Source organism: Halictus rubicundus, chromosome 2 (genome assembly GCF_050948215.1).
Source record: "Halictus rubicundus isolate RS-2024b chromosome 2, iyHalRubi1_principal, whole genome shotgun sequence".
NCBI classification, from domain to species: domain Eukaryota; kingdom Metazoa; phylum Arthropoda; class Insecta; order Hymenoptera; family Halictidae; genus Halictus; species Halictus rubicundus.
Genome location: NC_135150.1, coordinates 3289295 through 3311505, shown reverse-complemented (window position 1 = coordinate 3311505; position 22211 = coordinate 3289295). Strand labels below are relative to the sequence as shown.

Here is a 22211-nt window from a genome sequence, read left to right as displayed (position 1 = left end):
TCGGAAACACGCGGCCGATTCGAGTCGGCATGCCTTCGCATTCATTAACATTAAAAAGAAAAAAAGAAAAAAAAAAGGATCATTCAGACTCGGGACCGATCGAGTAAACATGAATCTGAATGACTGACATCGAGTTCCCAGCGAAACCTGTCATTACGCGAATTTAGGACGGAACTGGTTCGCGTAATCGCCAACGTCTGTTACACAATGAATGAGTCTAGCATATAATACGTTCAAGAAAGAAGGTACATTCGGTCACGGGTTGACGCAATGGGATTTTACGTATCGATAGAAGCTGATAAATTTGTTTCTTGTCTGGTTTGTCTGGTTTGTGATTCCATCAGCGTTGAGTAGATCTGTAGATCTTGTACTTTATTTCGTAGCTTTTATTGCAAAATAATTTTATGTTATTTTGGAAATATCCATGTACTTTCAATTGAACCGTTCAATGCAAAGATAATACAAGTCGAAACAGAGTTAATAAAACACGATAACATCGAAAGATGTCACATTTATTTGGCGCAAGCCCAGTGTCGCCAGATCAAGACTTGTCTCCCCACTCTAACATCCCCTTCTACATCTTCTTCTGGCGACAGTGTGCAAGTCACGCTAAATATTACAATTATGTTATATGAACCCTTGTGAGCAGGGTCGCCAGATTAAGACTTCTCTCCCACTCTACCCTTCCCCTTCTACGACGCTATTCCCCCACGCTTTCGCCATTGCAATTAGTCACGTGACTAATCCGGTACTGTTAATTCCGGTCATTCAATTCTGCTTCAGATGTGGCGTTAAACCAAATAACTGTATAAACCACTTTTGCATTAAGCGTCTTAATTAGGCAAATTTATACAATCAGCAACTATATATAATAATAATAATAATGTTTCCGATTGAACCAGTGACTGTGTACAGCTTAAAAGGGTAAAAATTATTGTGTTCGTACCGATTAATTTATTAAAAGTATGAGGATTTTAGACTTATAGTCTGAAACGAATACACTTTCTTTGAATTGCAAAAAATTAATTTCGTATTACGCTTCGGTATTGATTAACGTACACACGATTCGTACAAATATACATGTGCATACTTAAGTATAATAATTAATTATTTAGTATTGCGTTTCAACCATGATTCATAGTAGCAGCTGTAATTGCATTCTGTTCTAGACTCTGTTTGATCGATTTAGATTTAGATTAGAGAATAATAGAGTACAATTCCATCTTTTAATCCATGCGACACTGACAAGTATAATAAAACGTTAAGCTAGAAGTAACTTGATCTTTCAATATCTAGACACGATAGAATTGTTCGATTTGAACAAACTTTCGAAAAGTTCACGACAATGCGTGTACATAATTGCTGTTGCGATTTACATGTTAAAATTGATTTAATATTTTCTGATAGAATGATAATGGAATTTGGATACAATAAATCTTCTCGCCACTGCATTTGATCAATACATATTGAACCCCTATATGAAGACGAACACGTCGAACATGTTGAACACAGATTGAAAAACGCTTATAAAAGTACTCATTCTACAGTAGATCAAAGTATGTCCGATCAGTATAATGCAATCAAAAGCTGCTTAAAAAGTCTGTATATAAATAATTCATGCGACAGTAAATGTACGGAAAAATTGTTTGAAGATACTTTGCTGCCACAGAATATTGAAAAGAGATGTATAACATATATATATTAATTGATTTTAATGAAAAAAATTGAATATCTTTTTTTTTAATATTTATTATACTTTAAAAATAAGTATAATTAATTTGGGCACAGTAATTGGAAGCCTCACAGTAGTTGGGTCTCTTACCCTATGCACAGCCTTTTTCGACAATTTTTTGAGTCCACTGTACATCTAACATTTGAAACAAAGCGTGCTCGGTAGTGGGGCTTCTTGCGCGATAATGTCACGACAAACAAAAACCGATAACGAGGGACGAAATCACGGATTTTGCGGTGTCGGTTTCGCACGTGTGCGACGCGTTCCCAGTGTACCGGTTACATATGCACATGCGCGTATTCCCTTTACACGTGACACGTTCGTTGATTTCAGAGAGCTGCCGGCATGTTGGTAGAAGGGTAAATAAGGCCGGTGATTCGCCCAAGGGGGTCTAACTCTCGGGATGGTGCAATTCTGCCCCGAAGGCTCCAATAACCTACTCGAGAACACTGACTCGCCTCGAACCTCGAATCGACTAGTATGACTCTTGTTCTGTCTCTTTTGATACTTTATTTTCCGACAGCTTGCGGCGCGGATATGAGTATTTATAATCTCGCATATCGACGGTTTTGCGAGCGGCGCATGCCATATTTTCTTTTCGTTCGGCCGAGGTCTTTTCGGGCAATTTGCTTTTCAACGTCTACCAACTTTTGTCGCTTTGAATCGTCGCTAAATATGCCAATAAACAGTCATACGCGAATTATAAATTTGAACCTAAATTCTTAAATTGCTGAAGGTTTTTTTTTTTAAGGAAGATATGAATAGTATGTCGAAGTTTGTATTCTTTTTCAGATCGTAACTCGATATTATTTTTCTTCTCTCTTTTTGTACCGCTATTGCAGTGTTAAGATAGTGGGGTAGAGTGGGCCTGAGAGCCCTTTTTCATGGAAACCTACGTAACATCTGGTATATAGTAACGACCTAAAGATACTTTTTCTTTGCATAAACTATAATTATTATACTCTACCTTTACATAAGTTTTTTTTTTTATTAATACTGTTATTTATTGTTAATTTATAGTACAAAAGGTTAGTCATTGCTAGAGGCAAAAAGTCCCTGACTACTGATATTGTGTAGGTATAATATGAAACTACATGAGCACGAAATTCTTTTTACGTGAAGAATACTTATTCAATTAATTGTTCTTACATTCTCAATTAAGGTACAAAACAAAGATGTTTTACACGAAAAATTGTACAATAACCTGTAACAAAAAGTCAAAACATATCTTCTTCTAAAAAAAAAATTATTATCTTTTGGATACAAACCATGAAAAATTTGAGATATTAACAAGTAAAGTATTTACAGTTATAGTATTTTCAATAAACAAAAGTATATTACATTCAAAAGAAGCTTCATTTCGCTTTTTAACGTATCCCGCATTACATCTTTTTAGAGAAAGTAGGGGTTTTGAGGTTTCAAATGAGTCCAAATTTAACATTCTACTATTTCCTTTTTGATCCACTGTACATATCATTTTCAACTAATTGTAATGATTATTAAAAAAAGAAATTTCTAGGTGTCTCCTGGTCTTTGGATTTGACGCAAACAATTTTTATTTTGCATAAAAATCCCTAACAATCAGTATGCACAGTATGTCTAAAGGCTTATCATATGTAAATTGCTCGTCACTTGCATATGAAAATATGCATACAAAAATTCAAAGACATTCCAAATAGAAATTCTTCAAATATAAGAATTTCAAATATTGAGGTTAGTGTTACAACCTATGGCAATAATAAATGTGCATTTTTTATGACAGTGAATGTAGGTGAGCTATAGAGTGGAGACTATGATTGGATTCCCATTGCACATTAAAATAGTCAATTACTTTCTGTCAGGGAATCGATTTGCGTGATATTAACAATTCGTTAATGTATTAAAACAACATTTGCAAATACTATTTCTTACACAAAAACAATATTAGTATTTCTTAAACGATATAAATGCATTACCGAGTTAAAGTCTACAATTAAAGAGCGTATCGAAGACTTGAAAATTATTTATAACTTTTTCAAATAATTCCTTAAGAATGTAGAAATCATGTATCATTCACACTACATGCAACAATACTGACATCTACTTTAATGCATTAAATATAAGTAATAAAAATCAGAATGAATCTTAACAATTAGAAAATAATATTTTTCAAAATACTGACTCAACTGTAACAATTTAAAAAATTAATATGATTCGTCTGAAGTTCTCATGGCGTTCAAAAAGACATACCTCTATTCATAGCAATATTAATTCAGATATTCTTTTCAATTTTGCTCTTTTCGTTCTCACAATGACATTGGAACGTGGTCGTAAACACATTGAAACCGCATAAAGAGAGTAAAAGAGAAATACCTAAAATAAAAAGAAACAAAGGACACACAAGAATTAGCTGAATAAATAAAGAAAGACGCACACTCGTCGTCGATCATTCGTATGCAAATGGTATGTTTCGAGCCCTGCATTATGCGTCATTTGTAGCAAACGAGCGGGGAATCGTTAAAGATAAAGACGTAATATTGCATAACCGTGACGCGAACAGAAATGAAAATAACATTGGGAATGATTCCAGTGTGCAAAATCTTGATACACTTTCATGAATTCTGTTAGGTTATGTTTGAATAGAGTGGCGCGGGCTTCGATATAATGTTTATTCATACTTCTTGGATAATATAATTAAAAGACAAAAACAAAGTGATGCTAGAACCATTTCTACCGATGAAACAATATAAAACGTGAAATATTTCTTATTTGAAACACAAAATATATTCTACGTGACCAGCACGCTCATTCTTGAGCCCTGTATGATGCAGCAAAAGAACGTAACCTCGTAAATTCAACTCCTACAAATTACGGTGCAGTGTAATTCGCGATGTGATGTTTCAGGTGTCAGACAGAATCTTGATTATCTCTAGCCGGCGTCTTGTTATCGAAAAAATCAAATATCACAATTTTGTCGAGTACTCGAATTCCAGAGATGACTAGACAGTGTCTATGATTAATTTTTCAACTGATAACGCGTATCGTTCAATCATTAGAGGATTATCCCAATGTATTGCACAAATTTTTCTAAGTTCTTGTAATTTTTCAAGTCCATTTACAGCTTTATTTGTCAACTGTTTAAAAGGTATATAAAGGCCTATTTCAAAAGGTACTTCTTGTAGACACGTTAATCTGTCTATTCTTCCTCTGCATGCGTTTATACAATTCTTCTTTTATAATCTGCGCGCAAATAATTCTATTAGCGATCAGGTTAATCAATTTTCTTGTTTTTTAAATTTCTTATTTCTTCGAAACTATTAAAGATTGAAAAATACATATTAACACAAAAATAGTAACATACGCATTTGTAATACTACAATTTTATATGGCTCTAATTTTTTTATTATTTGTCATGCTATATTTGCTACGGTATTTAGACTGCAGATTTTATTTAAGATAAAAATGAATAAGTGCGACTTAAAAGAGTAGACAGATTGAAAAAATTGGAGATTATTAGACAGTGGATCATTATGCAAAATAGAAATTTTCCACCTGAATTGCAACAAACTGTATTTAAATGGAAATTTATTCTCTTTCTTAATATGTTTAATAGGTTGAAAATAATGTAACAATATTTTTAAATTCTTCTAATGTTTTTACTGTTTTAAATTACGCCTACTCAGTTTGATTATAAATTCATAAAATCCCCAGTCTAGAGATTATCGATATGTTATTCAAAAATAAATGAAGTTATCAGAAAAAGAAAGAACTTTCTATTTGGTCTCTGTTCCTTGAAATTTATGTAGAAGATTTTGCAGAAAGTTTGCAATAAAAATCCGCAGTCTAGTTACATTTCATGAAGATTTGCACGTATGATTTATTTCTGTATACGTTCGCGAACGTTAAAATATCAACTGTCGGAAAGATAGGTGACTAACTCCGTTGGGTAAGCATTAATTAAAATGCAGAAAATTTATTCCGCGTGTATTACATCATCTACGCCACTGGAAACAAATTTGAAAAACAACTGTTACCGGCGGTAGCGAAAAAGAAATATTTAGGCGTCGTCAAACGTAACGCACCACAGTGCATCAGATAAGCGATATTTGGCATGCATAATCGGAATTGCAAATCCCTCGACTAGCGGATGATTAACAGGAACTGCTGATTGTTGCATCCCAGATCTATCGAGCATTATTCATCCAAGAATTTCGCACGAAATAGTCTTCGTGCGGACTTTTGAACCAACCTTCGCATGTAACTCTTTGGCACTCTTTACCGTGAAATCATCGCAAACAGTTTCTTTTTTCTTCTTATTATTATAGAAAATCTCATAAGATTTATTACAATATTATACAGAATGGTCGCAAACACTCTTCCATTTCTAAAAAATTCCGTGCAAACTTATCTGTTTCGTTTAATAAAATATCTGCTCCCGTAAAATTTTTGTGAAAAGAAGTTTGATACCCATAGAAACTTCAAAGTGTTATTAAAAGGATATTTATCCGACATTTAACAGTCTAAACTTGTTACATTTTTTAGATATTTATTTATTTATTAATTTTATCTATTTTTTAGATATTTCATTATATATTAAACAATCTGTGTAATATGAAAACAGGATCTTTTGGAATGTTTATGTTAAAAATGTTTCCATAAAATAAATGGAAAAGCCAAGTTACTGTGTGGTAGTTTTATTTAATAATATATTAAGTATACAAATTATTTCATTGTCCTTTCTTCGTGAATTTATTTCTAAAATAACCTCTATCACGGGAAGTATTTGTATTATAATTTACAATAAAGTTGCAATTAATTAATTGTGAGCTTTCAGCCCTTTTTAATTATTTTGATTGCACTATAAAAGAGGGGTTTTGATTGCTCTATGCACTAATAAAATTTTAACAAAGCATTCCATATAATTTATTTCGAAAAACATTAATATTAAAGTAGATAATAAACAACATAGGAACGTAATTTTTACGTTCCTCATCGAAGTCATCAAATGGACGTTATTAATAGACTGCGAATTATTCCATAAAATTAATTAAAATTAATAAATTTTCGAATTTGGTTACACTATTTTCGACTTATTAAATTGATTAAAACGAGAATACATTTTTAGTGCATTTCTGCTTGTGACAATCGACTTAGGAAATGTTTATTTTGTATAAAAATTCGCAGTCTAATAATTATCAAATTCATTCTGAAGGCTCTTACAACATAGAACACTAAAAAATGTTCGATTTCGTTCAAGAGAAATTGATTAAAATTTAATTGAACCGATCATTGAGTCCAACGAATTTTCATTGAAAATGGCGGAGATATTTCGAGTGGCCGCTGTAATTGAGACACTGTATCCTGCGGATTGTTGAATATTCGTACAACATTATCGTAAATTATTTTACTTGTTCACGAAATTCGTGATAAAATCCATCTTGTCGTAACAAGCGTTGTATCCTTCGGCAAATATTAGAGTCATCTTGCTGGAGGCCTTTTGGGAGGCCTATGAGAGACCGCTCCCTTGTCTCGGGATGTTGTGCAACGTGATCCATGAGCGAAAGATCATTGTCCCGCGTGATCGTACGTACGTGAACCTTGCGGCTCGTGTGCAACCCGTGCACCCTAATTATGCGGGCGCAGTGCGAGACAACGCCATTGTCTGTGGATTTTACAACCGCGAATTTGGTTTCTGTGATAATATCTGGAAATCAATGCTTGTTAGTTGCGAAAATTTATATTCAATCCCTTTTTCGGCTAGGGCGTTACGTTACTCTGCGATTTAAACCTTTATTTTTAATACTTTCATCACGTTCATCATTTATAGGACTGCCATCTTCATCGTTGAGTTCTTTCTAGCATCGAATAGTGAATTCATGTAGCATCACATCCTGGCTTGAACCCGAATAATTTGTAAACCGTTCGGAATAATGCAGTACGAATGAGTGCATAAATATACAGAAATACTACTTTCACATAATCCGTGAAAGTAAACGAAGATTGATTGTTTCACGAACGTATAAGAAATATATGAATAATATAATAATAATAAAATAATATAATATATAATAAAAAATAAATATATATAATATATTACTTACCTTATAATAACAAACATCCGCGAAAGATATTTCTGTTTGTCAATCCTTGACACCTGTAATTAATTAACTTTGATGCAGCATGCCACGTACGACTTCACAATGGATCTCTAAGATCCGTCATTCATTTAAGCGAACGGGAGCATACTTGCGTGCAGCAAACATATCCGGAGGCTTTGGGTCGCAAGAGCCTGAGGGCACGAAGTCTACGAACGAACTCGAGATTTTACGATGCTTTGAAATTACGTGAAACTCGCTTGTGCTATATTTAACTTGTAGAGAGAAGCAATTTTATTCTATCGAAGAATGCGACAATCAGGTTACTTTACAATCTGATAATAATTTGCTTGAGAAACAAGAGAATGTAGTTCCATGTACAGACTGATTTTTATACTGTAAATCGTGTCAATTAGCTACTGGTTCTTCGTATGAACAAATGACAATTTTTTGTACGTGTGTATAACTTTGTTAGAAATCGTGACATTTTCATCGCAATTGCGACGAATAACAAATTTTTTTTTAAAATTATTTACACATTACCCAGTGAATAAAATTTTCTAATATCTCAAGAAAAGCTGTTTGGTCCAATTTTTAAAAAGTTATTAATTTTCAAAGGATGTGCGAGTACTTTCTGCACCCACTGTATGTAATTTTAAATAGCGATCTGCACAAAATTAATTGAATCTTCTTAACGTGATATCATTAAAGGCGGTTAGTCTCCGACTGTCAACCACCCAGTTACACTGTGACAAAATTCAAACGCAACTGTCTCAATCGCAAACACTATCAGCGAAGTTCTGTGACAGCGTTGGAAAGTTATTGACCTTGTTTAAAGATTCGCAGTGCGATCTCTCCAGAACAGCACTGAATCACAGCAGCATCAGCCTTCCTGATCGCGCGTACTGGCGACCTGAAACTCGCTGGGTCAAGCTATAACCATCAAAACTATTATCGAAAAGAAAAACCCGTGAGCGAGGTGACCGCATGGAAATTGATCGATGAATTAGCAAGAAAAATGGGACCGGATCTGGAATGCCGGTGCATCGACCTCCTTTCAGGATCTCACGAATCTTCGACGAAGACGATTGTCAGCGCGTGCACGTTTTTCGAAGTTCGTTTCACCACCAGGGAATCCCATCGCACCCTTGAATTAATAATTCAAGATTAACGGGAGATAAGGTCGGAAAGAAGACGGCACACGGTAAAACGAATCTTCCATTTTCTTGGACAGTAAAAAGATACTTCACTCCAACAGAACACGGAAGAAAATTCTCTACCATCATGCACCCCTAATACGTTCGTCGGGGTGAAAAGTCGCTCATTTACATGTCTACGTATAGTGGTGCACAATTCGGTCCGCTTCAAGACGGAGCTATGTATGCCACACCACTCGTTTAGCGGTTTACGGTTTTTAAAATGACAGGTGCTAATATTTCTATTTTTTCCTTTGGGTGTAAAAATTTGCACAGACACACTCCTGTTATTTTTATAAATTAGTCCTGTTACTCCTGTTTTTATTTTAATGGTCACTTTTAGTTCTCTGCAAACCTGGTGTTCAAACTTTAGTGAACAGTTTTGTTTCAGTAGAAACAAAGTTGGGGCTATAATTTTTTCATGCAAGTTAATTAATACAAAGGCGAAGTACATGGGAAAATAATTCATTTTTGCGACGTGTCGGAATGATTAAAAATCTCGTTTTGTAGCATTTTGTGGCATAGCTCCTCCTTGCAGTACCCCCCCGCCCAAAGGTAGAAAGGTGACTTCTGCCAATTCAACTGAAGGAAGAACAGGACACGTGAGTGAGTGAGATACCGGTACCCGGTAGGTATCAAGTTTCAATCGGCCCGTGGTCCGATTTTTTTTTTTGGAATTGGAGGGGATAGCGGCGGACGCTTATGTGTGTAAACAAAACGGACGCTTAAGTGTGCACTACACTTTATGTCCGTGTTGTGAGACGTATTTCATTAAAACGCGATATCATAAACGAAACATGGTTTGTTGATTTTAAGGGGAAAGCAAAAATGGGTGAGATATCCGAGGACCTTTCGAGGGTTAAAATAATGCAACTTTGCGAAAACAGTTCTTCCAGAAAATCGAAAGCGACGAAGACAATTGCCGCGTCCAGTTATTTTCATTGCTCGTGCCACTTGTACAGTGGGGAATCTTCGACGAGGATTGTCAGCGCGTGTCCGTTTTTTCGAAGTTGGTTTCACCACCTGCGAGTCCCATCGCGCACGGTATCTAGACATTTAGCAGAACTAATAATTCAAGATTAACGGGAGATAAGGCTGCTGGGAACGGTTGCGGGAGGCCAGGGCAGAGGACGACGTGTGTACACAGTCGAAAAGTTTTATCGAGGCGCGGGATGCCGGGAATAAAAGCGGGGCTTGGTTTATTGCTTTTCTTGGAACAAGCGAGCGAAGCGGGCACGAAGGCCGGCCACGGAGATGAAAAGAGCAGCAAACACTTTCCCCATTGTAAGCGCTCGCGAACCCGGGCCATGCGCCGATCTTCGACTGTTAGGCGTGCCCATGGGACGCGTAATAATTAAAATCGCGCCGGGATAAGGCTCTTCATTCGGCACAAGGTCGGGGATCGCGTTGGTCGCGTGAATCCGAGAAGAAAACGAATCCGCGAGAGAAGCCCAGACGTCGTTGTGTCTCTGTTCCGATACCTTTTAAAGTATAACCCCCACCAGCTCTTTAATCAGCGCGGGACCCGATTAAAAGGACCGCCACGCGTCGCTCGTACTCGATCTTATAATTAATAAAATCAATTAATCGATATCTTGGCGTGTGATCTTTCTGCGCGGAGCACCGCTCGGAATTTATGCCGGAGTCAGCAACAGGTGTGTACACGCAAGGCGACAGAACGCGCTAAGAAGAAGATCACCATGATGGAGGTGACGGAGAAGAAGAAGAAGAGCAAGAACAAGAAAAAGAAGAGATGAAAAAGCAACGAGTCAAGAAGTCGAGTTACGTAATCGTGGCAACCCGTCGGCGCACATGTGTTCTGATTGCCCCGGGCGAACCAAGACCTTGCCGACGTGCATGAGAACTGGGCCGCGACGGGCCCCGCCGGGTCCTCCTGACATCAGCCCGATTCTACCGGACTCATATCGGCCCGGCCACCGATCTAGACAGCATTTACACTTCCCTCTCTACACCCTCCGTCGAGTTTCTTTCCTTTTGCTCCTCGACCTGTCTACATTTGTCCATTTTCCAAGCCGAGCCTTTGCGGCTCTCGCGCCTGCTCCTCTATCTTTTTTAACACCGTTCCTACTACAACCGTTCGTCTCGTTGCTAACCTTCGTCATTTAAACGTTTTATCAAGACGTTCGCTACCATCATTCATTTCGCTGCCTACCCTCGTTGTTAAAATGTTTTATTAAAACGTTCGCTACCACCATTGATTTTGCTGCCTGCCTTCATTGTTGAAAGGTTTTATTAACACGCTCTCTACCATCGTTTATTGCGCTTCCTACCTTCGTTGTTAAAGGTAAAATTATTCTTCAAATCTAAAATAGGTTCAATACGAAAAACAATTATTTTTATCATGTGGAACAACCTAAATGAAAAAGTCTAAAAAGGATTGAACTTCTCTAAAAAAAGAAAAAGTAGAAATTACTTCGTTAATTGTGAAATCGTCGATCTGTACTCTAAAGTACTCTAAAAAAATAATAAGACTTTTTTATTTCATTTTTGTTCTTATAATATCTCCTTTCAGTTAATATATATATATATATTGTGAATTTATATTGTCTCGGACGTTACCAAAACTTTTTAGATGTTTTGACGGGAGTATTATCATGTATAATACGTATGGGGCGTCTTTTCAATATGCAAGTAATTTTTAAAAGGTTGATGGTACACATTAGAAAGATCCTGTACATATGCACTGAATATGATTTAATTTGGTTTTTACAAGTGTTGTTAATCATTGACCTACAAGCACAGGAAAATAGATCCCAATGACACAGCAAAAATTATTCAAGACACTTACCCTTCCATTATAATAGTTCTTCGAAACACACTTTGCTTGATCATGAATTTACCGAAGCACTGTTTGTTACATAATAGTGGTGCGTCAGTAGGGTAGAATAGGATAGTAGGCTAAGAAATTGTACCCTGCTGTCAGGTTGCTGACCTTGTGCAGACGTTTCTGATAATCCTTTCATGGTACATTAAGCCTGTTCAAACACGTGTATGTAACCGAGACTTCTTTATTTATAATATTCGCCTTTTTAATATGAAATCTTAATTTGTACAAAAAAGTCCGTAATATTGGAAATATTTTTTGTTGTCGTTAAAATGTTGTTATATCGAATAATCTATTTAATATAATGGTATACATGTACCAACTACAAAATACTATAAATATTTTAACGAAATAGTTATGACAAGATAGTTTTAATATCACTAAAAAATGATTATTAAAGTTTCGTTATCAAAAAATCATAAAATCCATTATTTGTGTTGAACTAATTTTATAGTTCTAATTTTATAGATCTAACAATGTAAAATACGATAGCGTATTTGTTTGTAAAATTCCATTAGTGATGTCTGAAGAATTAACTCGTCAAAAACGACACAATGATATTAGGAAACACCCTTTGCATATGCGTCACAAAAATCATGACCTAATGAAAAAATTAATTATCTCACCAAGGTACTAAACAACTTTGATTAGGTCTCTTATGAGGATCAAGAAGGCTAAAAATATAACTGCTATAATACAATTTCCATTTCATTACACAAAATGTTTCGACACTATAAGTAAACATAAATCAGCTGTTACTGCGGAAACTATTTACAAAAACAATATTTTGAGACATCTTCGCAAAAATGTTGAAACCATTTTGGACAAATAAACATTTATCTATATGTACAAACTGCAGGTACAAATGCCGAGAATGTAAAGTGAAATCAAATATTTTCTTATACTAATAGTTTTAGTGGATTAGGAAAATTGTAAAAATTAAATTAAATTGCAATAAATCAAAATCAATTTTAAAAATCATTTCTTATGATTTTTGAGAATAGAGCTTTACAAATGCTTCAAAATTCGGGGTTTATTTGCAATTTATAGTTGGTTAAGCGTATATATTATTGCGAAACTACGGATTTGTGTAAATAAAATACATGACAGTAAAAACATCAGAATTTATTTACATCTTTTTGAACTTATTAAAATTACCTAAGAGAAGAAATAAATTTCTGTTCGACACCAATTTCTTACAATTGACACAGAACGAATTTATTTTGCATCAAAATCAAAATATTTTTTCGCAATCTGCAAATACACTTACAGTACCACTAACACTCCGAAACATTTCCGAAAATCATTTCCTTGAAGGCGTTAGCATAGGATTGAACGTTTCAACGAACACAGCCTCCGGATCTAAGACCTTGATTTCTCCACGAATGTATGTGGGCCACCGTGATTGTTAAGAAATCATTCATGCCGCGAAATAAATTTAAGATCTCTTTATCGGCGCGTATATCAACGGGCCCGAGGCCTGGGAATTGAGAAACTTGAATTAGAAGCAGTGAATTTCGGCTAGAATAACAGTCATCACGGCAGTAAATGAATTTTAAAACACAAACTTCTATTTTTCCACGTAACACACACAACCTGTAACCTGTTAGTCGAGAAGCAGATCATGCAAGCCATGGACCACAATCGATCGTCCGATAAGAAGCAAGAGATTTTCGCTCCTGTGAATTCAAAATAATACGATTATCCTCATAAAATGTTACGAGAACAATAAGAACTGATTAACGAATGTAATTTAAGAAATTTAGTCAAGCCTCTGCTAGCGTAAGACTTCTTATCTTTTCTTGCCGACTGAATTGACGTTTTCACTTTTCGATTTAATAATGTGTTTATACAAAGTATTTTGTTAATTTATAGCACAATCGAAAAGTAGTGAAAAATATTTCTGAAAAATACGTTTACATTTCACACAACCAGCCTTATTATTAAATAAGACTTGGAAAGTTGGATACATATTCATTATTTACAGATTCTATACATTGCATGGATGACACATAAGAATTAAATAAATTGTTAGACAAATTTTTTCAAACACAATTTTTGGTTCAAGAGAATTTTGTCTTCAGCTCGTACCTTCAATTGCAAGACACTCACAATACTAAGGGCTAGTTCAGACACGGCAGAAACTGCGCGTTTTCGACCGCGGGGATAAGTTTGAACTAATATGCAGACGTTAATGTAAATAAGCACCGATCGGTTTCCGCCGTGTCTGAACTAGACCCAACGAAATCGCTCGAAAGTTAAATGAAACACAGCCCTGAATGATTCTAGGATAAGTGGCCTACCCTCACTCTGTGACCAGGTTCCTTAAGAACACGTGGTCCTTATTCTTTTAAGAGAGGCTCAACCTTAGGTATAGACCATAGGAAAGATCCTTAACTTTCGAAGCTTGTGTCAACGAATGCGCCCGTCGGTTCTCGGTACAACTTCGAGTTGCCAGCAATCGTCTGGAGCAATCGTCTATACATATGAAGAGCTCAGGGCAACAAACGGTCAGCTCGATTTTGAGGTGACTGTAAAAGAACAAATTCTTTCGATAGTTCGGTGCAACCAACGGTCATATCATGAGATGTTTGTGACTGTTCGTTTTTTTTTTTTTTATATATATCGTTTATTTTAAAGTGGTCGCATTAACAGCTAGGTCATTAGCGACCACATGGTTTACAATCGAATATAGAAGAGAAGGTTACGGTTAATATTTATACGACCTGACATTTTCTTAGCAATTAGACGAATTGGTTTACCGAATGACGTGCAGAAAAGATTTTGAAAAAATTGCAATTGCTGGGAATTATAAGAGCAAATAAAAAAGGCACTTTCCAAAACTTCTTTATTTGAGCCTGTAATGAAAATTTAAAATATATGTTTTGTAGATCTATGTCAGTTATACACATACTGATTATGAATTTTCAGCATGTGTACAACTAACATAGATCTACAAAGAAAATTAATTAATATATTAATAATATTAATTTTATATATATATATAAATAGTGTGTATATGCAATTGTATTGTGTACTATGTATGTACCTAATCCACGTGTTTGTAATAAATTAAATTTATTTCTTTTTTGTCATTCCAAGTAATAGCAAAATTAAGAAACAGTATTTTAGTAATTTTACAGTAAAGTAGCCACTATCATAACATCTCCAAGAAATTCAAGTTATTTAGTCTCTAAAAAGACATCTTTAAGACGTCTTATTTCAGACGTAAAAACGACGTTTCGAAAAAGACATCTTTAAGACTTCTTATTTCAGACGTAAACACGACGTTTCGAAAAAGACGTTTAAGACGTCTTAGAGACGTCTTTTTAGGACGTAAGATTTTCAGACCTAAAATGGACGTAAAAAAGACGTCTTCAAGACGTCGCGTGTTATCTGGGATACGGGTGTTGTATATGTACAGGATGTCAAAAAATTATATGTCACGGCCACCAAAGCGTGATTCTACACCTACGATTTGGTGGAAATTGACATAAACAACTCCCCTCAAAATTGACCTTGACCTTGAAAATCAAGGCCAGAAAACAACAATTTTTTGTTTAATCGTGTTCTACTGGTCATAAGGATCAACTTTGTGAAAGAAACCATGGGTCGCATCTCGACGGTTCTCTTAAAAAATGATGTTGCATTTCTTATAATTTTTGCAGCTTCTTTATTTGTAAATTTTTTACATCCAACGCCAATGTATAAGTAAATAGAGTACTATCATACAGCGGGTACCATCAGTAAGCTATCTCGTTGGGTATGAAATTATCATACTCATGATACTCCTATTTCCTTAACTACAGAATGAAAGAAAGAAGCTGCAAAAATTATAAGAAATGCAAGATCATTTTTTAAGAGAACGGTTGAGATGCGACCCATGGTTTCTTTCACAAAGTTGATCGTTATGACCAGTAGAACACGATTGAACAAAAAATTGTTGTTCTTTGACCTTGATTTTCAAAGTCAAGGTCAATTTTGCGGGGTTTTTTATGTCAATTTCCACCAAATCGTAGGTGTAGAATCACGCTATGGTGGCCGTGACATATAACTTTTTGACACCCTGTACGTATACAGGGTGATCCACGCAATTGTTTTAAGTCATAACTCCGTTATTATTGCATTTACGAAAAAATGATAAAGGAGAAAGATAAATGGTTCGAAGAGCACTACATCTGTAGGCCTTTAAATTTTTTTTAGATGCAGCAGTGCATGTGCAATTAACAATTGCATCATTTCTTTAAATAGAAATGCATATTTTTTTTTGCACATATCGATTCTTCCGTTCATTCTACGTAAAAAATGATTAGGGTACCATATCATAATAAATAACAGGAAAATAAATGACAGTATTTTACATTACAGAAATTACTTTTAGAAAATCCAGAAAGTCGAAACATATACTGAGTCTAGAATTTAAGCATAAAAATAATTATTGTAAAAAATAGTTTGAATACAGTTTTCTTTCGATATAAGACGACGATGATTTTTCGCAACAAGAAAATCTCTATCCCCTCTTCTTCCTTTCTCCTCTATCCTTTTCCTATTATGAAAGATATCGTAGCTCAGCTGACCACTTTATAGTTTATCGGACAACTTTACGGGGCCCTTACACTTTCAGCACATTCAAGAACAATTTCAAGCCGAATAGGTTGCAGTCTCATCCGCAATACGTCGTAAGCCGGCCCAGCCATCGTCTTATATCGAAAGAAAACTATATATCAAAGTGAAACGTATCTAAGCAATAATAAATTCTTCTTTTCTTTCAGGTCTTAGGTCCTGTTTCAGGATGTCACGTGAATCCAGCAGTATCAATTGGCCTCCTCATTAGCGGAAATTGCAGTTTCCTAAAAGCGATATGTTACATAGTTTGCCAGTGCTGTGGAGCAATCGCGGGTTCGGCTGTCTTGAAGGTGCGGATATCTTATTAATTTCAAATATACTTTAAAAATAATGAATATTAATAGACTGTGGATCTTTATGCAAAATATAAATTTTCTGCGTTAATTGCAAGACCCAGAATAAACGTTTATCTCTTTTCTTCATTATTGTAATCCAATGAAAATAATATAACAGCATTCTTAAATTCTTCAAACGCTTTTACTATTTCGCATTCGATCTTAAATGCATAAAATGCGCAGTCTATACTATTTATTTAGAAAAAAGACGATGAAATCATTATTTAGAAATCGTTTCCTAGGAAAATAACAGATAGAATTTCAAGTCAACTACGGATAAAGTATATACAGGGTGTCCCAAAAATGTTGTATTTCCTTAAAAAGGGTGACCCCTAAGGTTATTTGAAATAACTTTTTCCTTTACGCAAATCTTCTCCGTGACTTTGTTAAGGAGATATTAACAAAAAACGCGGCTATAGCGAACGGATTCCGGCTCGGCCAATGCTATCGCCACACTCCGCTGTAGCCGCGCCCTGATTGGTCCGTATTTTTCGCTAATATCTCCTTAACGAAGCCGCGGAGAACATTTTCACAAAGGAAAATATTATTTCGAACGACCTCAGGAATCACCTCATTTAAGGACGTACAACATTTTTGGGACACTCTCTATATATTTTAAACTTCGTAAAAAGAACTAAATTTTTCCGTCATTTACTATATCAGACTTTTGACATTAATTTTTATACTATTTTCGCCGAGAATTTCACGTAATTAGTGAACTACAAACGTTTCTGCAAATTTAGGTTCTCTCAAATAACGTGACAATGAAACATAAATTTACTTCCTTTATTAATGGCTCTTAGAGATAGAAAGTAAAAAATTTCATGTAACCTCCGTGCAGGTTTCACACAGTCATTTTCACACCAAGTCTTTATGCAATTTCATCATTAGTGTGCAGCATTAGCGCATGAAATCTGTAGTATAAAAATTAGAATGTCGAACATTCGTTGCTATAAATACATAAAATTTACAGTATAATAATTACATTTCCCTGTCACTTTAAATGAACGTCTAACTGTCTACGCAATGGAAAAAGTATAAAACGAAAGTAAACTGTGCTGTGCCCTTTTCTACTTCTTCTCTCCCGTTATTAAAATGTAGTTTTCAATTATCGTGAGTTAATTGAAGCACTTGGCAAAGGTCAAGGTCTCAACATATGTTCGCAGAAACTGGTTGCGTCAGAAATCAACGAGAGCGAAGCGAATTATGTAGGCAAAATGCGTGATCTTCCATACATTTGTCATAATGGTATCATTAGCCCGCTAAAGTGAATTACTTTCAAATGCGACGGGATATGATGAACCTTACTATCAAAAAGATACGAAGCATGGAAATTTATTTCACGGGAATAATAATGACGAATAATAACAGGCTAAAAAAATTATAACCAAGTATCTAAATCAATCAATGATTAAATACATCATGTGCGAAAGATGTGCTACGAAATATTCTAAATGTTTCTTCCATTTCTGACCTTGCATGACCTCGAAGGTCACTGTTCAGTATACGGACGAATTCGTCTAGATACGCGCTTTCATGTGATATAAAAATGTATACAGCATTGCATTTAAAAAATTGAAGGTCACCTTCACATGTAACAAAATAGTATAAACACAACAAATTACATACGCCACTGTGTTGCGTATAAAAAACAGTATTACTTACAAGGTATTATTTACAAGATTTACAAGAAAAACGCTGGCTAATAATAGCGTGAACACCCTGTATATATTTTTTATAAGGTGTATAATTTCAACAAATAACAAATTCTTACTTTTTATAGTACCATCCTGACCGTTGCTTACAATTTTTTATTTTACTTGAAAAATTGGGTAATTTCTGCCGAATAAAATTGATCTGATTACTTTATAAAAGATCTATGATTATTTTTATTATTTTATCTTGATATTATAATTTTACATGTATTCATTTGTGGAAATACATTTTTTTATAGTAGATATCGATTAAATGTATAATGGACTGATTTTTCAAACTGTGAACCATCACGCCCCGACTTAAATGTTAACGAGTCCTTAGAAGGGAAAGGGATATCTACATGGTTATACAGAATTCAGTTCACTATGCCACATGAAACTCAGTTTCCAAATATAATTTTAACGACTATAGTAATGTCTTGACATATGTGTAACTTAACATTAGATATATAGGTGAGACAATACTAATTCAATGACAAAACTTTCTTTGATTGACCTTCTCTTGAAACCCTCTTGATTAACATTTAATTGGAAAAATTAAGAAAAAAGTACTGTTTTTCAAGATAGTGTTTAAACAAATAGTGATATTGGAAATCTGTTTTTGCAGATCTATTCCTTATAAAAAAATACACACCTTTGCCATTTGAACCACCCTGGTAGCTTTCATGGTTTCCGAGATATTCGAGTTAATATGGTTTCGACCCCTAACTTTGGGGGATCCAACTGTTTTCACCCCTTCGATGTGGACAATAGCCGATAAAAAATATATGTATCGAATATTTTTCTAGGAACTATATTTTCCCAAAGTTTCATCAAATTGGCGTGTATCACTTCGGTATGTTCTCTTGCGAGTAGTATAAATAATTGGAGATTGTACTGTGTCGTGAATTAGGCAAGTAAATATGATCTAAATTGTGTCGTGTTTGGTAACAATTAAATCAGAAAAATGTCATGAATATGTTGATGATAGTTTCATAAAGAAATAATCAAAAACAAAACAGTTTTGTCACTGGATTAGTATTGTCGCTGATAGTATAATATTCTGTGTCCTCATTATCCTTTTGGCACACCTGATGGGAGGAGACAAGAAATCAGGGATGTCTTACATAGTGTCTGTCCATAATATAAATGGCATTTAGTTTCAAAGTTTTCATATTATACCAAGCCATCACTATATCGGATGTCCCGAAAATGTCGGAAAACCTTGAATGGGGTGGTTCCTGAGGTTATTCGAAGTAACTTTTTCCTTAGCTAAAATTTCCACCTCAACTTTGGTAAGGAGTTATGGACGAGAAACACGGACCAATCAGAGCGCAGCTACAGCGGACGGATTCCGTCTCGGCCAATGCCAACGCCACGCTCTACGGGACCTGTAGCCACGCTCTGATTGGTCCACGTTTTTCGCTTATAACTGCTTAACAAAGCCACGAAGAACATTTTCGCTAAAAAGAGTTACTTCAAATGACCTCGGGAACCACCACTTTCAAGGTTTTCGGACGTTTTTGGGACACTTTGTATTGTATCATTCCTTTTTTACAGGTGTTGATTCCAGCATCGCCGAACCACGGTCTAGGTGCCACGACCCTTGCCGCATTGGTCACCGATGGTCAAGGTGTTTTTATGGAAGCCATCGTGACATTCCTTTTGGTTCTGGTCGTCCATGCAGTGACCGACCCAAAAAGAAGCGACACGAAAGGATGGGCTCCGATGGCGATCGGATTGACTATCACCGTGGCTCATATGGCAGCCGTACCTGTCACAGGAAGTAGTATGAATCCTGCCCGAACACTCGGTCCTGCAGTCATTCTAGGTGAATGGAAAAACTTGTGGGTTTACTGGGTCGGGCCCATTCTTGGAGGTTGCGCAGCTGGCGCACTATACAAGATGGCGTTCAGACGTAAAAAGGAGGACGATGAGGCATCCTATGATTTCTGAAGATAAAATCCAGGACAACCTTCTTTTACAAGTCACGCAAAATTGAAATGCAAATGAGATTCACCCGTACGGTTAAAAGCTGGTGAAGACTTGTTAATTTCGGCGACAGACTATCCATTGTTCAATTTCCCAAGGAACCAAAATCTTTAAACTGGGCAACCACATTCGAAAAAACGCAACAATTCACTTACAATTGGTGAACAAATTTTTATGAACAATTACATATTTCATGAGTTTGCTGTTGTTATGACTTCAATAATAGTAAAATGCACAATTTGTTTGTTCTTTGTACATACATTTCACTACTTTTTAATAATTACCAATAAATAATAAAGAAGTGATTTATAAAATTCCTACGTGACATCAACACCTAAAAGTATATGATCGCTATAGTATTCAAGCAATTATAAATTTGAAGGGTGGAGCTATCATATGTCGCTAAAAACATAATTTCTGTTTGTAATAGAGAACACTGCCACTGTAAGTAAGTGTATCTTGAATTTCTTTCTGGATCAAAATTAAAACAAATTGTAATTTTAACATGTTCATAATAATTTGGTCACCCACTGTATTATAATGTACAATTTGCATCCACAATTTACATTTTAACAACTACATAATTCCTTGATCTGGACCACTGTGCGACGTTGGCATTGACCGATCCGATATCCGCCCTCTGCAGCCGCGTTCTGATTGGTTCGCGTTTTTCGTTAGTTACTCCTTAACAAAGCCGCGGAGAACATTTTCGCAAAGGAAAAAGTTCCATCGAATCACCTCAGGAATCACCCCTTTCAAGGAATTATACACTATTTTTGGGACACCCTGTATAATACATTTTACTCGAGTTCCGTAAAAAATTTCTCTTTAAGAGTCGAAGCAATGCGGTACTTAACGGGACACATGATGTGAAGTAATTTATGAACTAATATTTATTAAGTCGTGTCTGTTTATTCCTTATGCAAATATCAACGTGTACTTATTGCGAACGAGAACCATTACGTACGAATTTATAAAAAAATTTTCTATATAGTAGTTTAGACAAACAATCCGCTGAAGAACACGTCTGGTATTTTCTGATATAATGTATGTATACGGTGGAATTTGATTTGTATTTGTTGTATTGTTACATTGATAAGTCACGATATTTTTATCGATAGCAATTAATAATTACAATTCAATTAGAATCTAATATAAGTACACTTAACATGTTCAGTACTTACAATTAGATTTACACTATGTTTCTTCACGTAAATTTACAAATTTTTGAACGTATTCGGAATAACACCTACTCGAGTACACACATATATTATTGAAGTGATATTCAACTTTAGAAAGTTTAGTTGTACAATTTTGTATTTTTTTCGTAAAAAATACTGCATTCGTGTACATTTCATAGCTGTATTATCTACATTGTTTAAGTTTTGTATATATTGTACGTAAATTAACTTATAAGATTTCGTAACAAACTGTCACGTTTAAATTTACACATATGTACGTGAATCTTATGTCAGCTTAAATGTACATAAAGAATATTTGCCTTGTACTCCATCTAATATTAACCTTCTCTCTAAATTAAGAAACTAGCCGTATAAAATACTTGCACATAGTTACAAAATTCAACTCGAATACATAAAATGAAGTTATTGGAGATAAAACATTTTAAGGCATACTGATTTCTTTAGTTAATGTAGAAGAATATAAAATCGGCAATGTTATATTTCCGGATTTCTTTAAAAATCGATTTTGCAACCAA

At 35.0% G+C, this 22211-nt stretch overlaps 1 protein-coding gene across 1 annotated transcript in view; it reads left to right on the top strand.

Annotated features, from left to right (window-relative positions):
• The window catches only part of LOC143364092 (aquaporin AQPAe.a), a 30963-nt gene extending 8962 nt beyond the window's left edge, over nt 1–22001 (top strand). The window contains exons 3-4 of the mRNA XM_076804598.1: nt 16620–16763; nt 20063–22001. Coding sequence (XP_076660713.1) covers nt 16620–16763; nt 20063–20458 — 540 coding nt within the window. The 3' untranslated portion in view covers nt 20459–22001. The remainder of the gene's footprint in view (nt 1–16619; nt 16764–20062) is intronic.
• Nucleotides 22002–22211: the final 210 nt, after the last annotated feature.